General features: G+C 39.5%; 1 protein-coding gene across 2 annotated transcripts in view; it reads left to right on the top strand.

Moving 5' to 3' along the window:
* The first annotated feature begins 4,861 nt into the window (after positions 1-4,861).
* Positions 4,862-14,143, top strand: part of LOC126190978 (MAU2 chromatid cohesion factor homolog) — a 203,301-nt gene continuing 194,019 nt past the window's right edge. For both annotated transcript variants that reach the window (XR_007538303.1, XM_049931647.1), the window contains exons 1-2: positions 4,862-5,089; positions 8,728-8,907. Coding sequence is in view for 1 of the 2 variants with exons in the window: in XM_049931647.1 (XP_049787604.1) it covers positions 4,865-5,089; positions 8,728-8,907 (405 nt within the window). In the remaining variant the exon portion in view is untranslated. The remainder of the gene's footprint in view (positions 5,090-8,727; positions 8,908-14,143) is intronic.

Here is a 14,143-nt window from a genome sequence, read left to right on the forward strand (position 1 = left end):
GTGTCTCCTGTAATAAGCTAAAACTTGGGCTGAAACAGTGTTTATGAGAATACACAAACATGTTCAAATCAGACTCCATCTACATATGTTAGCAGCATCATGAGGACGTTAATCTTGCCTCAATTGGATGGACCTACAATAATTGCTCATATATTATCAGGAAGGAGGATTCCATTCTTTTTGTTCTTCAGGTCACCAACAAATGCCGTATATAGAAGGATTTAAAGTTACTTACTTTTGTATAAAAAGGTGCGCATTATTCAGGAACACACATTTTCAATAACTTGCCAGCAGCCTTAAATGCTCAACAACCAATGAAATTCAATTTCAGAGAAGCTTAAAGGATTTATTGGTGGCCAACTCCTTCTAGTCCATTGATGAATTACACACACGCACACACACACACACACACACACACACACACACACACACACACACACACACACACACAATCTAACTACTTCCACACCATTTCAGTGCAGTAATGTGTTCATTGTAAATAAGTATTGTAGTAGCTCTATTACATGTTTATTACCATATAAATAAAAAATATATTTTAAATTCAGTGCATAGATGTTTGTAAAATGATTCTTTCATATAGTATTCATTTAAAAAAAGACCACCATTCCACTTGAGACCTGTGGAAGGCACATTAACTTATTTGTTTCAGTTGTAAATATTTGTCATGTATTATTGTTTTCCTGACATGTTCTACATCCTGGAGGACCTCCTCTCTATGGATCAATTGGAATGAAAGTAAATCTAATCTAATCTAATCTACTGGGAAAGAATTGGCAGATCTTGTGCTTATGTTCCTGAACTTCCATGGACTAGATATAAGCAACTGCCGTTGCCAAAGCTAAGATAATGCTGCAGATATGGCAGGGATCTACACTGGCCTACAGGCCCAAATCAAGTCATTGAATCCCTTGGCATTTTTCATCCCCTGCTCCACTCATTCCCTGAATCTGGTAGCATCAAAGGCAACCACATGCTGTAAAATAGCTACAACATTTTTTGACTTGCTACCAACGATTTACAATTTTTTCCGACATCTACACAACGCTGGAAAATTCTGGAATACAATTTAGAAGCTGGTAATTTGAGTTTAAAGTCTCTCTGTATTACAAGATGATCAGCTTGAGAAGATGCCTGCAAAAGCTTATATTCTAGTTTGGATGCAGTAAATAAAGCTCTTATATGCATTTCTGAAGAGAAAACCGAGAAAGCTATTACTAGATCAGAAGCAACAGGGATATTGTAACACCTTAGCTCTAAAAATATTGCATTCATAGCTACAATATGGGGGAGTATTTTGGAATGTTTAAGTGCAGTGAGTGCAGCACAACAGTCAGAAGAAGTTGGCATATCTGCAGTAGTGAAACTTTATACTTCACTTCTGGCATTCATAGATGAGATGACTAAGTTTTTTGAAGTGTATTAGAAGATGGCAGAGAGAAAACTGGAGACAACGCAACATCTTCTGCGAATCAATGAAACTCGAGAATAATGTGTGAAGAAATGAAAGAAGTTCTTTGATGACTCAGACTTTGAGTCAGAAAATGAATTCTGCAAATCTGAAGGTGACATGCTGAAGACTAATTATTAAATTATACTGAACAGACTATCTGCAGAGCTCCATAATCGTCTTGGGGTCTACAAAGAGTTTTCTGAAAAGTTCTCTTTCATATCTAGTTTGATGGAAATAGACCCCGATATAGTCTATAATGCTGCAAAACAGCTGCAACATATTTATTCAGGGGATACAGAGGATTTTTTGGAATGGAATACGTCCATCTCTAAAGCTTCATTCTGAGTTCTAGATATGGGAATGGTCCTTCTTTACTAGTCTTAAATAAAATGCTATGAGAGAAATATCTAGCCAGCATGGGTGGCCGAGTGGTTCTAGACGCAACAGTCTGGAACCATGCGACCGCTACAGTCGCAGATTCGAATCCTGCCTTGGGCATGGTTGTGTGTAATGTTCTCAGGTTAGTTAGGTTTAAGTAGTTCTAAGTTCTAGGGGACTGATGACCTCGGAAGTTAAGTCCAATAGTGTTCAGAGCCATTTGAACCATTTGAGAAATATCTCTTTGATATTGATCCAAACATTAGAAACGCTCAGCAAATTTATTTGACCACACCAGAACGAACTGCTCTGCTGAACGATCCTTCTCAGTTCTTGGAAGGGTTAAGAACTACTTGGATGCTTCTCAGACTCAGAATAGTTTGAAGCATTTGGCTGTATTAGCAGTAGAAAATATATATAACTTAAAGAATATATATATATATATATATATATATATATATATATATATATATATATATATATATACACTCCTGGAAATGGAAAAAAGAACACATTGACACCGGTGTGTCAGATCCACCATACTTGCTCCGGACACTGCGAGAGGGCTCTACAAGCAATGATCACACGCACGGCACAGCGGACACACCAGGAACCGCGGTGTTGGCCGTCGAATGGCGCTAGCTGCGCAGCATTTGTGCACCGCCGCCGTCAGTGTCAGCCAGTTTGCCGTGGCATACGGAGCTCCATCGCAGTCTTTAACACTGGTAGCATGCCGCGACAGCGTGGACGTGAACCGTATGTGCAGTTGACGGACTTTGAGCGAGGGCGTATAGTGGGCATGCGGGAGGCCGGGTGGACGTACCGCCGAATTGCTCAACACGTGGGGCGTGAGGTCTCCACAGTACATCGATGTTGTCGCCAGTGGTCGGCGGAAGGTGCACGTGCCCGTCGACCTGGGACCGGACCGCAGCGACGCACGGATGCACGCCAAGACCGTAGGATCCTATGCAGTGCCGTAGGGGACAGCACCGCCACTTCCCAGCAAATTAGGGACACTGTTGCTCCTGGGGTATCGGCGAGGACCATTCGCAACCGTCTCCATGTAGCTGGGCTACGATCCCACACACCGTTAGGCCGTCTTCCGCTCACGCCCCAACATCGTGCAGCCCGCCTCCAGTGGTGTCGCGACAGGCGTGAATGGAGGGACGAATGGAGACGTGTCGTCTTCAGCGATGAGAGTCGCTTCTGCCTTGGTGCCAACGATGGTCGTATGCGTGTTTGGCGCCGTGCAGGTGAGCGCCACAATCAGGACTGCATACGACCGAGGCACACAGGGCCAACACCCGGCATCATGGTGTGGGGAGCGATCTCCTACACTGGCCGTACACCACTGGTGATCGTCGAGGGGACACTGAATAGTGCACGGTACATCCAAACCGTCATCGAACCCATCGTTCTACCATTCCTAGACCGGCAAGGGAACTTGCTGTTCCAACAGGACAATGCACGTCCGCATGTATCCCGTGCCACCCAACGTGCTCTAGAAGGTGTAAGTCAACTACCCTGGCCAGCAAGATCTCCGGATCTGTCCCCCATTGAGCATGTTTGGGACTGGATGAAGCGTCGTCTCACGCGGTCTGCACGTCCAGCACGAACGCTGGTCCAACTGAGGCGCCAGGTGGAAATGGCATGGCAAGCCGTTCCACAGGACTACATCCAGCATCTCTACGATCGTCTCCATGGGAGAATAGCAGCCTGCATTGCTGCGAAAGGTGGATATACACTGTACTAGTGCCGACATTGTGCATGCTCTGTTGCCTGTGTCTATGTGCCTGTGGTTCTGTCAGTGTGATCATGTGATGTATCTGACCCCAGGAATGTGTCAATAAAGTTTCCCCTTCCTGGGACAATGAATTCACGGTGTTCTTATTTCAATTTCCAGGAGTGTATATATATATAAAATAGTATAATAATGATTTTGTTGCTAAATGTTTTCCAAAATTAACTATGGCTGCTGTTGGTGAGGGGGGGGGGGGTGTCGAAAAAGTTATTGGGCCCATGGCTGTAACATTATTTAAATACGGGGCTGGAGATGACAATGCTTTACGAAGTACGTCCCAAAGATCAATTTTTTATCGCGAGAATGTATTACAGGGACAAGATACGCCTTGGAGGTAGCACCATAAGACGTCGACTAGATCGCGGGACAAACTAAGCTTTGATAATTCGACAGAACCGTGATTCCAAACTTTTATTTATTTACTTATTTATATTAGCTGCCATTTTTACGCTTGACCTGCATCGTAGAAGATATTTCAGACAGTGTTTTACAATTCTTCTTCTTATTATTAAAACCCATAGATAGGTCGTTGCGAAAGGAGCAACAAAAGACACTAGATCTCAGGCCGATCAAAAGATCGAACAGAACCCGAGATTTTTCGGCCTTTGGCGTTAACTGTTCGAAGAGTTCGAATAGTGTTTAGACACAACCCTACTATTTAAAACAACTGTCGCGTGCACATGACTGAAATTACGAGCAAACAGCAGTCGTAAACAATCTTGATGAAACAATAGTCTGGTTATGTTTTGGGGCACCGAACATGGCTGCAATGTACAGCCACAGACATACATGTCTATCTGTGCGTACAGCGTAAGTCTAGAGTGCCATAACCCCTTAGTTTTACCTCCATGATAATTATGATTGGTATTCAGCATAGGTATTCAGTAATGAAGGCGTATTACAAAGAGTTTTTATAACATTCTACGTTATTTTGAAAATTCCACGAAAAAACATTTTACACCGAGCTGTTAAACATTTTGTCTTTTTTACAACAAAAGGGTTGTACATTCCCTAAGTGAAAAAGTTCCCTGATGTCTAAATGTAAAATTGGTTTTGAAATTTACAAAAGAATCAAGATATACTCTTTGACTCAGAATTCTTTGAGTTGATAGTAATCGACAGGTTAACATCAAATTCACGTTAAATTCAAATTTCGAGAGAATCGATAATTTAGTCGATAGAACGAAAATACCGAAAACGTCAGAAACGCCGATATGGCGTCTTCACAAGACGCTTGGTACTTATCGTTGTTGGGATTAGCGGAAAATTTCAGAACTTCTAGTCCTCCTAACATTAAGTTATGCATTCAGTGTTTGCAAGCTGTGTTTAATTTTAAACCACCTCCACGAGTTGAAGCGCGGACTCACCTTCAATTAGGAAATATTTTACTGACACATACTAAGAACATTGATTTAGCGAGAACTCATTTAGAACAAGCGGTAAGGGAATTATTGTGTAAGAAGAGAAGAATGTTTTGTGGTTTGTGCATTTTCCATCGTTGGTTGTGTCTTCAAGCAGTTAATCAGTGAGAATACGTGTGTCTTGTGAGATAGGCAAGCGATAAGGCCCGTGCTGGTGGATGTAAACAAAGCGGTAAAAGGCGGTTGATTCCGTAAATTTTCCAGTTATACACGCCACATGTATGGTTATATGACATTTGTATTGTATGTTAACTGTCATTGTGTGCTAGAAGTTAATTGTCATATAATGTTATAGATATATGTGTAACATGTGCTACACTGCCAGCGGGATTTCACGTTTGCCAGTAGCGTTTGTAATCAACTGTACTGATTGCCATTGCAGTTGTAACAGTAATGATAACTCTTGGGAGTGACATATTTGTGAAGATTACTTTCCGAATTAAAGCATATACTTATATGTTTGTAGTATATATCCACAATAATGTCATGGAAATTTAATTCGAACCAGTGTGTGTTTATATAATATTCTTCTTTGAACTCGTGATTTTCACTGACAACGTGTAACATAGCCGTATTTTTACTCACTTAAGTTTTGTTACGTGGCGATAGTAATGACAAATTCGAAACTTCTTACCTTGTAAACAGTCTTATTATGAGGGTCTTGTAAACACTGTATTTATTTCATAATTGTGTAATTCTGATTAGTAACACAAGTGATAGGTCCTTAGTGCTAAATAAATATAGATCTGCAGTAGGCCTTTAACGTTGAGACAGCTATTATGCAGTTAATATTATGTTAATGTAGTCCATCTTTCTCCAGTGTTATTTTGCTACTGTTCGCGACCATAGAGTGGATATGAAACCGAACAAAATTTTCCATGGTACTAGTAACATAAACAACAGACAGCTAATTGCAGTAGTCATAAATGATTCTATAAAGAACATGTGATATTTAGCAGTAATTGTTATGTATGACAGGATATTCACAAGTTCTGTAAATTGTGTTGTCAGTGTTATTTGAATGTTCAGAAATAGCTGCAGTAAATAGAAAGCAGTATATTGTTAAGTTGTGCAGTGGTATGTGCTGCATACATATCTCCTTTTTGATTTAGAACTGAGGTATTCAGCAAGGTTTTTGGATATTTCTTAAAACTATATTTTGCTGAGGTGACAAGATTTTTTTCATTCTTGGATATTGTTTAACAGTATGGGGTTTTTGGTTTAACACAAATAGCAACTGCAGTGTTTGACACTGAGAAATAGCAAGTGCACCAAACAGTTGTTAGTTAGTAAAATTTGTGACTGTAATATGTTTACAGTTAGCTCCTGTTCAGTCTGACTTCGTATCTGACCCTATACCTTACAAATAACATGCTACATTGCAGAGAGTATATCAGGCACCACCAAAACACTCCCTCCACCCCTGCCCCACCCATGTTTCATTTGAAAATGGTGCATGGGCAGAATTAGTTGATAATCTTCCATATAAGCAAGACCTTGAAGTTACCTTCTTTTTTCTTTTACTATCATGGTTCCTTTTCCTTTGCAAGGGGGGGGGGGTGGCATTGTATTGCTTAACTTATCTTTTGAGTTGTGGAATAGTTACTTTAATCAGTATCACAAGGCCTCCAGAGATCTAACAATTACCACAGTAGAGACTATTAAAAAAAAAATTTAAAAAAAAAAATCTTATCTGTAGGAAGAATCATCTGACTGTAGATGATGCCTGTAGAATTATTAGAGAAAGTTGAAAGTATTGCTTTTGGACTAACATTTTACTTTTTGTGTGTTTTGTCATTCGAGGATGTGACTGAACGGTGGCTGACATTGTTATTTCACACATTGGAGCCGGGAAATAGATAAATGCATTTCATTTGGCGTGAATTAAAATGCAATGCTTGAGTAGTGTGTATAATTTGCAAACATCAATTTTTGTGGTATATGTCATTGAGAAATTAATATTTTCATGTGATTGCCTAATGAGTGAACTCCACTGTAATAAATAGCCTATTGGTTATATATTTTTGTAAGGCAATCTACGAAATATTTTTATGAACCCCTAAAAGTTTTACATTTGAATGAACACATTGCAGTTTATCTTCTTAGTCCTATTTTATTATGTGGAAGCACACAGTTTCGCAGATGCTATTTCTATGTCTGCACTGCTCTCCAGCAAAGACTGCCAATATGCACCACTAGGCTGAACCACTTAGATTACAATTATTGGTTAGCAAGAGAAATGATTTGTACTACTGTCATGTCAGTTGCTGATTTCTTAAACTTGAATTATGTTTTTGTATCATGTACTACAGTTATTTTGTTGTTTATATTATAAGCTGTCAGAAACTGTTCTCAATAGACTGTGGGCATAGAAGATGGAAGCCAGATGTTATCAATTAACATACTTTGTATTTACTATCCATTTTTATCCATTACCTACATTAATACCACATTGGGCATGCATTGTTAGAGGCAATTAATCTCTCCATTTCCACACAAAGGTAGGAAGCGAGTTGTGTACTATTAAGAAAAAGGATATTGATGTTTCTTCAAGAAGAGTGAGTTGTGCTGTGAAAATGTGTTTTGTAGCTAATTTTTACTAGTATGATGTGCAATTTGGTATTTGTTGGCTGAATTTAATGAAAATGTTGAGTATTGATGGAGCATGAAATGTGAAGGGATGACAGATAACTACTCATACAACAATAGTTGACATAATACACAGTACTGAATGTGTATCTTCTTGTAATTATGTTTCAAAATAAATGTCATCTATCTGATGAATGGTACCTGTTATCCTTCCTTATTGAATGTTTTTCTCCGTTTAGAATGACTAAGGTGGTTGTAGTTTGCTATTATTGTGATGTTAAATGAATATCAGTTGGTAACTAACATAGTACATATTGTACTGATTGACAGTGATGTACCTTTGGAAGAAAATTGTTTGGTTTTCTCTATGAATAGTCTACTGAGTTAGGATGTCAATGATTGTGTATTCGTGAGAGTGTGAAGTCTTGTTCCTCAGAGGAGTTTAAATTGCTGGTCAGTTCTGTCATATTGTTTCCATTCTTTTGTATTAATGCAGAGTATGGATGAAGGTGAGTTTAAATTAAAAAGAAAATCTGCTGATTGAAATGAATATTGAAGGTGTTGAAAGTCCACGGTTACAGTTGGAAAATGGTGTGTACAAGCCATTGAAATTACCAATACAAGACAAGTGTGTGATCAGACATGAACCAACATTGTAAGTCTTATAAAGTGATGCTGGAGACATAATCATCAAAAATCTGTTGATATGAGTGCTACTTAGTAACAATATGTGGATGATGCTTCCAGAATTTATTGCTGTTACAACTGCAAAAATGTAATGATTGGCCCTGAAATCTACAGCTCAGTGTGGAACCAGAGTGGCAGTGGCCTTCTCTTGCGTGTTTTATTGTAGCAAGGAGGTATAACTTTCCATATGCTGGGAAGTGAATTCTTTAAAATAAATGTAAAGTTTGGATTATCTGTAAGTGCTGCTGTTTTTCATGTGTGTAGTCAGCATGTCTTAAATCTCTTTTTCAAGTGTTTTTATTCTCTAATAGCTATTTTATTGCTATATTTACATGACATGTTTGGTGAACAAGGATGAAGTAATAACTTTTTTATTTCAGTGGCTGTTATCTCAGATGATTAATACTTTTGACGATGTGAAATTTGAAGCTGCAAGTGTGTTAGCAGAGTTATATGAACAATTACAACAATCAAATTTATCAAAACCCATCCTTAGGAAAGCCATAGAGCTATCGCAGCATAGTGTGTACTGGCACTGTAGACTGATATTTCAACTAGCGGTAAGTCTTTGTTTTTTATGATTACATTAGCGCGTAGCTTTATATAGTTTGTCACACTTCTGTGGACAGTTGTAGGTTATTGCTGAGGCCCTCTAGAATTATCAACTTAACCACCTGAAGATAGTTATGAGTAAATGCTGCAGTCCTCTAGAGCCTCAGCCATACTGACTGTCACAAAGTCTGAAATAGTTATGTATTAATGTCATGGGTTATGTGGATATCCATATTATCTGTTAAGGCCAATGTGGACCATGCAGAGAGTTGTTGCAGTTCTTCTGCACCAAAAATTTGTTCATTTTTTATGAATGAATTTGCTTCCACTCCTATGCCCTCAGTGTACTATGTTGCCTTTTTAGTTATTCATCATACTTTATCCCATTTATCTATTTCTTTACCTTATTATTCTATGGTTTTGTACTTTGTACTACTTTCAGTTTTTACTTTCCTTTGCATCTGTGATGTGACATTATAATACATTAAGTCATAAAGTACTTTGGAATGAATGGCATCCATGCTGTAAGGAGAATGACAGTACTTGGCAACAGAGGGACAAGGTGGTATGTAGTGATAGGAATAGCAGATTATGTTCTAATGGAAGTTTAGTTTGAAAGAGGAAACATTGAAAGTCAATTTTGTTGAGACTGGGAACTAATAAAAATCTTTATAACAAGGCTTTGGTAACTTAGTGATATTGGCATTTCAATATTTTAGGATGTTCAAGATTGCATCTTGGTATAATCACCACTAAAACTAATGGCTTTAGATAGGTTGTGTGGTTCAAAACTAATAGATGGCTGTTGGGTCGAGCAGTTAAGCAATTGCTCCACTGTTTTGCTCAGGACTTGGCTTGTTTTGGATGTATTGCTTGTGCTATTGCTATCCTGCTGATAACCATGCCACATTTGCAGGTAGCACATCTGAAACATTTTGTGGTAGGTAACGGCTGACCATCCACAAAAACAGAAAGACTTTGATTGACCCATAGTGATGAAAATATTGTATTGGTTTGCAAAGATAGGCATTTGTAGTTGTTGCTCTTAAACTGCATACAAAATACAAAAGGTGTCTTACAGCCAATAAATTTAGTTTGGTATACAAATATGGTAAAACATGGAGACAGATGATTAGCCAGTACTTATTTTCAGAAGGTGTCTTGTTTAGTACTACAGATAGAAACAAAGTAGGAAATAGTATCCTAGCATGTTCTTTCTTCAGGAAGGTAAGAGGGATTGGTTCTGGAAGGCTGGAAAAGGGACATGGTGAGGCCACACAAACCATAGATTGAGAGGGTTCTGTTTGAGGGAATGACAGGATGCAAAGGTCTCAAGACCCCAAGCAATCCCTCTGTGTCCATGTATTGTTGTTGTGGTATTTTCAGTTTTGAACTGTAAGTTGTGGTTGTGTCTTAAGTTCGAAGGCTAATTTGATGCAGCTCTCTACATGAGACAAGCATGTGCAAGCCTCTTCGTATCTGTGTACTTGCTACAACCTGAACTCATCTGAATCTGCTTAGTGTAGTCAAGTCTGGGCCTCACTTTACAATTCCTTCCCCCTACCCCTCTCTGTACTTCCTTCTGTTATCAAACTGACAGTTCCTTGGTGCTTCTTGATGTGTTTTATTAACTGATCCTTTCTTTCACTGAAGCTGTGCCAGAAGTTTCTTTTTGCTGAGTTTCTTTTTGCCCAGTTTGATTCACTGCATCTTTATTCGTTACTTGCTCCACCGATCTAATCTTCAGCATTCTCCTGTAGCATCATATTTGAAAAGCTTCAGACCTCTTCTTTATGAACTGCTTATTGTGTATATTTCCTTTCCACACAGGGCTGCACTCAAGACAAATACTTTCAGAAAAGATTTCTTAATGCATAACTTCATATCAGATGTCAACAAATCTCTCCTTTTCAGGAATACTTTGCTTTTCATGTGAAAACACGATTTATTTGACACAACATAATCATGAACTGCGAAGAACGTCTGTGTATTTCGTTTGAAGTTTGTACACAATGTGAATAATCAAAGAGTTTCCACTACACGTAAAATGTAGCACACAATTTGCTACCCACATCATCCCCTAAATGTCAGTGATAATTAGTGTTTGAGCATACACGGTGCCCAGGACGACTTGTCACTGAATGTTTACTTGGAAACACAGGTTGTGCTGGTGGATGTTGGGGCAAGGAACAGTATACCACATGACAATGCAGCTGATATGGTGTTTCTGCCGTGCCTGCCTGTGGCATTCACTTCATGATGTGCATAGATTTAGCATTGATTTTCATCTTAGTTTACGTATAATGAATTTACTTAGCCACTGTAATATCCATTATGGATGGCATAAAGCAAACACAACAGTATTACATTAAGAAGCAACAGAGATAGTTTTCTGATGTTATAAATCATACCCTAATGAGTGTTCTGCTGTGGTGTCCCAATACTGTATATATGGATCATCATATCCTGGTTAGAGAGGTATTTGAATGGCATCTTATCAGCCAAAAACTTGTTTGCAGGTCTGTAAGTCATAGAAAATAAGTTGTTGCTATGTAGAATGTTCTTTTGAATCAGCCAGAAGGACTTTTCAAGCATGTGACGTTAGATGATGTACGATATCTGGGGCTTCTATAGTATTCTTTGAAGTGTTAGTGAAGAATTCTCCAGGCAGTCTGAATGTTTGTACTCAGTAATTCAGCCACTGCCTCACCGAGATTTTCTTTGAAAGGTGTTTGGAGGCATTTTGGGGTAATAGTGAGGCTTTCAGTCCAATACTCTGTTGCATGGCATCTGAGTAATGCCTTCAATTGTTGGCAGAGTCATTCCAAGAGACCATTAGCAGCAGGGTGGTAAGCACAGTTTCAAATTCAGTTCATACCAAGCAATTTTGAAAGGGCTTTAAAGGCCCGAATTGTTTGCCCTGGTCAGTAGTGTCACAAGGGGAAATACCAAAGTGAGCAATCCAATTGTGAGAGAAGGTTGTGTTTTCACTTGCTGCTGTTGCCTCTTTCATTGGATAAGCTTCAGGTCAGTGAGAGAAATGGTGAATCACTGTCAGGCAGTATTTATATTCTTCTGGTATAGGTCCAGTACTGCCAGTGTGGACATGCTCAAATCGTTGTCTCGATGAGTTGAAAGTACCAATTGGCACTGAAGTTATTTTGTCATGCTGACAAGCATTGCACTAGTGACATTTACGTTTCTAGATATTTGGCCAAGCAAATGCCTTTTCCACTAGTCATACATTAGTTCTTACTCCTGGATGGGAGAGGCTGTGAAAGGAGGAAATTCGTTGATTGCCGATATGTACTGTAAGAAACAGTTGCTCTTGCGACATTGATATGGCGTAATTCACATATTGTAGTGGGTAGTGGAAAATGAGAAATAGCTGCAACTCCGTCATGAGGTGGGAGGATTCTTTGTGCAGTGATAAGGTACTTTAAAATTTTTACTTCTGTCATTCCAAAGGTACGTTTTAATAGGTTAATCACTGATGGGAATGTTGTAACTGAATGTTACTATCAATTCAGCGGAAACAGCCACCATAGCAGAAACTGAGTTTGCTAATGTAGTTCAATAAATGTGGCATGCCATAACCACCAAGTTAAACACTTATGAAGTCAGAATGTTGTCTTCTCAGTGGCAGTTATCAAACTATACGGCATCCTGGTGGACGTGGTGTGCAAGCAGAAAGTGGTCCGAATTTGTGGGCGCTATTGAGAGGCTGCTGTTCAGAACTGAAGGGCACCTGGCGAGTGGTTGTGCATGTGCGGTGGTGGCGGCGGCGGCGGCCTCTTGTGGTACTTGTTGTCTGCCCTTACACAACATCGCTCTCCTGGGGAGGGGGGGGGGGGGGAGCAGATGAAGCCAGCTGGCTTCGTTAGCTTCCTGCTTCATTGCTTGGTGGGTGCATCTGTATTGATGACCCTGACATTTGCCCCATCACCACGGATAACCTGCAGGAAGCCACAGTAAGGAGACGGCTGGTCAAGTGTTTGCCATTTTGGCATCCATAGGCTGGTCTGAGATACGAAGTGTGATGTCAACTTCCATTAGTTCGTTGCTGGCTGAATGCAGCTGGCCCCTACTGCTGCAGATGCTGGTGGGGATGGCTTTCAGTTGCATCAAGGAGCTGGTTGCATATAGGTCTTCTGATTCTGTAAAAGAAAACAGCCCAGGACTTCTGCTTATATGCATGTGGGTGCGGTGTGACCTGCTATGATTTTACTGCACTGCACACAGTGATACCACGTGAACATTTAATTGTAAACATAACTTCGCTTATATCTAAAAAGAAAGATGATGAGACTTACCAAACAAAAGCGCTGGCAGGTCGATAGACACACAAACAAACACAAACATACACACAAAATTCAAGCTTTCGCAACAAACGGTTGCTTCGTCAGGAAAGAGGGCAGGAGAGGGAAAGACGAAAGGATGTGGGTTTTAAGGGAGAGGGTATGGAGTCATTCCAATCCCGGGAGATATAGATATATTTTTTCCACGTGGAATGTTAACATCGCTTATATATTGAAATGAGTACCAGATCGTTCAGTTAAAAAAAATGTCTCGGTTTGTGGATGCACGAGTGACTTTAAAATTGACATTAATGTTTGATACAGTCTTCCATAGAGTTTCTGTGCTGGAGACTGTGCATTGTGTGGAGTGGCTCTGTACTGAGAGAGGAAGATAAATCAAGCAGTGTTTCTTATTATGTTGGTGAACCAACTTAATCTTGTGTGACTTAAGATTTCATATGAATCTTTCAGCAAGTTCGTTGGCCTCAGGATGAAATGGTGCAGTCCTGAAGTGTGAAATGCGTTAGTTTCATAAAATAGTTTAAATTCCTGATAAGAAAATTTTGAGCCATTATCAGTGACAATAGATTTTGGTAATACTTCACTAGAGAAGACCTTTGACAAAGCCCGAGTAGTTTTTGTGGACTGTATGATGTCTGTATCACAGAGGGAAATTAGGAGAAAGCATTGATGAGGATGAGCATGAACCAGTTGCTTCTGGAAAATGCTCCTGCAAAATCAATATTCAAACATCACCGGATGCCCAGGGTTCTGATGCCTGTAACCACGGAAACTATTGTCGAGAGGATTGGACTGGTATTATTGATGTAAGCAGCATTTAGCCAACATAATTTCAATGTTTTTGGGAAAAACTAGATTTTGTCTGTGGAGTGCGTGATTGATTCTTTTGTAAATTTTTTTGTTTATTTATGGACGCAATCACATG

The sequence above is a fragment of the Schistocerca cancellata genome, chromosome 6, assembly GCF_023864275.1.
Source record: "Schistocerca cancellata isolate TAMUIC-IGC-003103 chromosome 6, iqSchCanc2.1, whole genome shotgun sequence".
NCBI classification, from domain to species: Eukaryota; Metazoa; Arthropoda; class Insecta; order Orthoptera; family Acrididae; genus Schistocerca; species Schistocerca cancellata.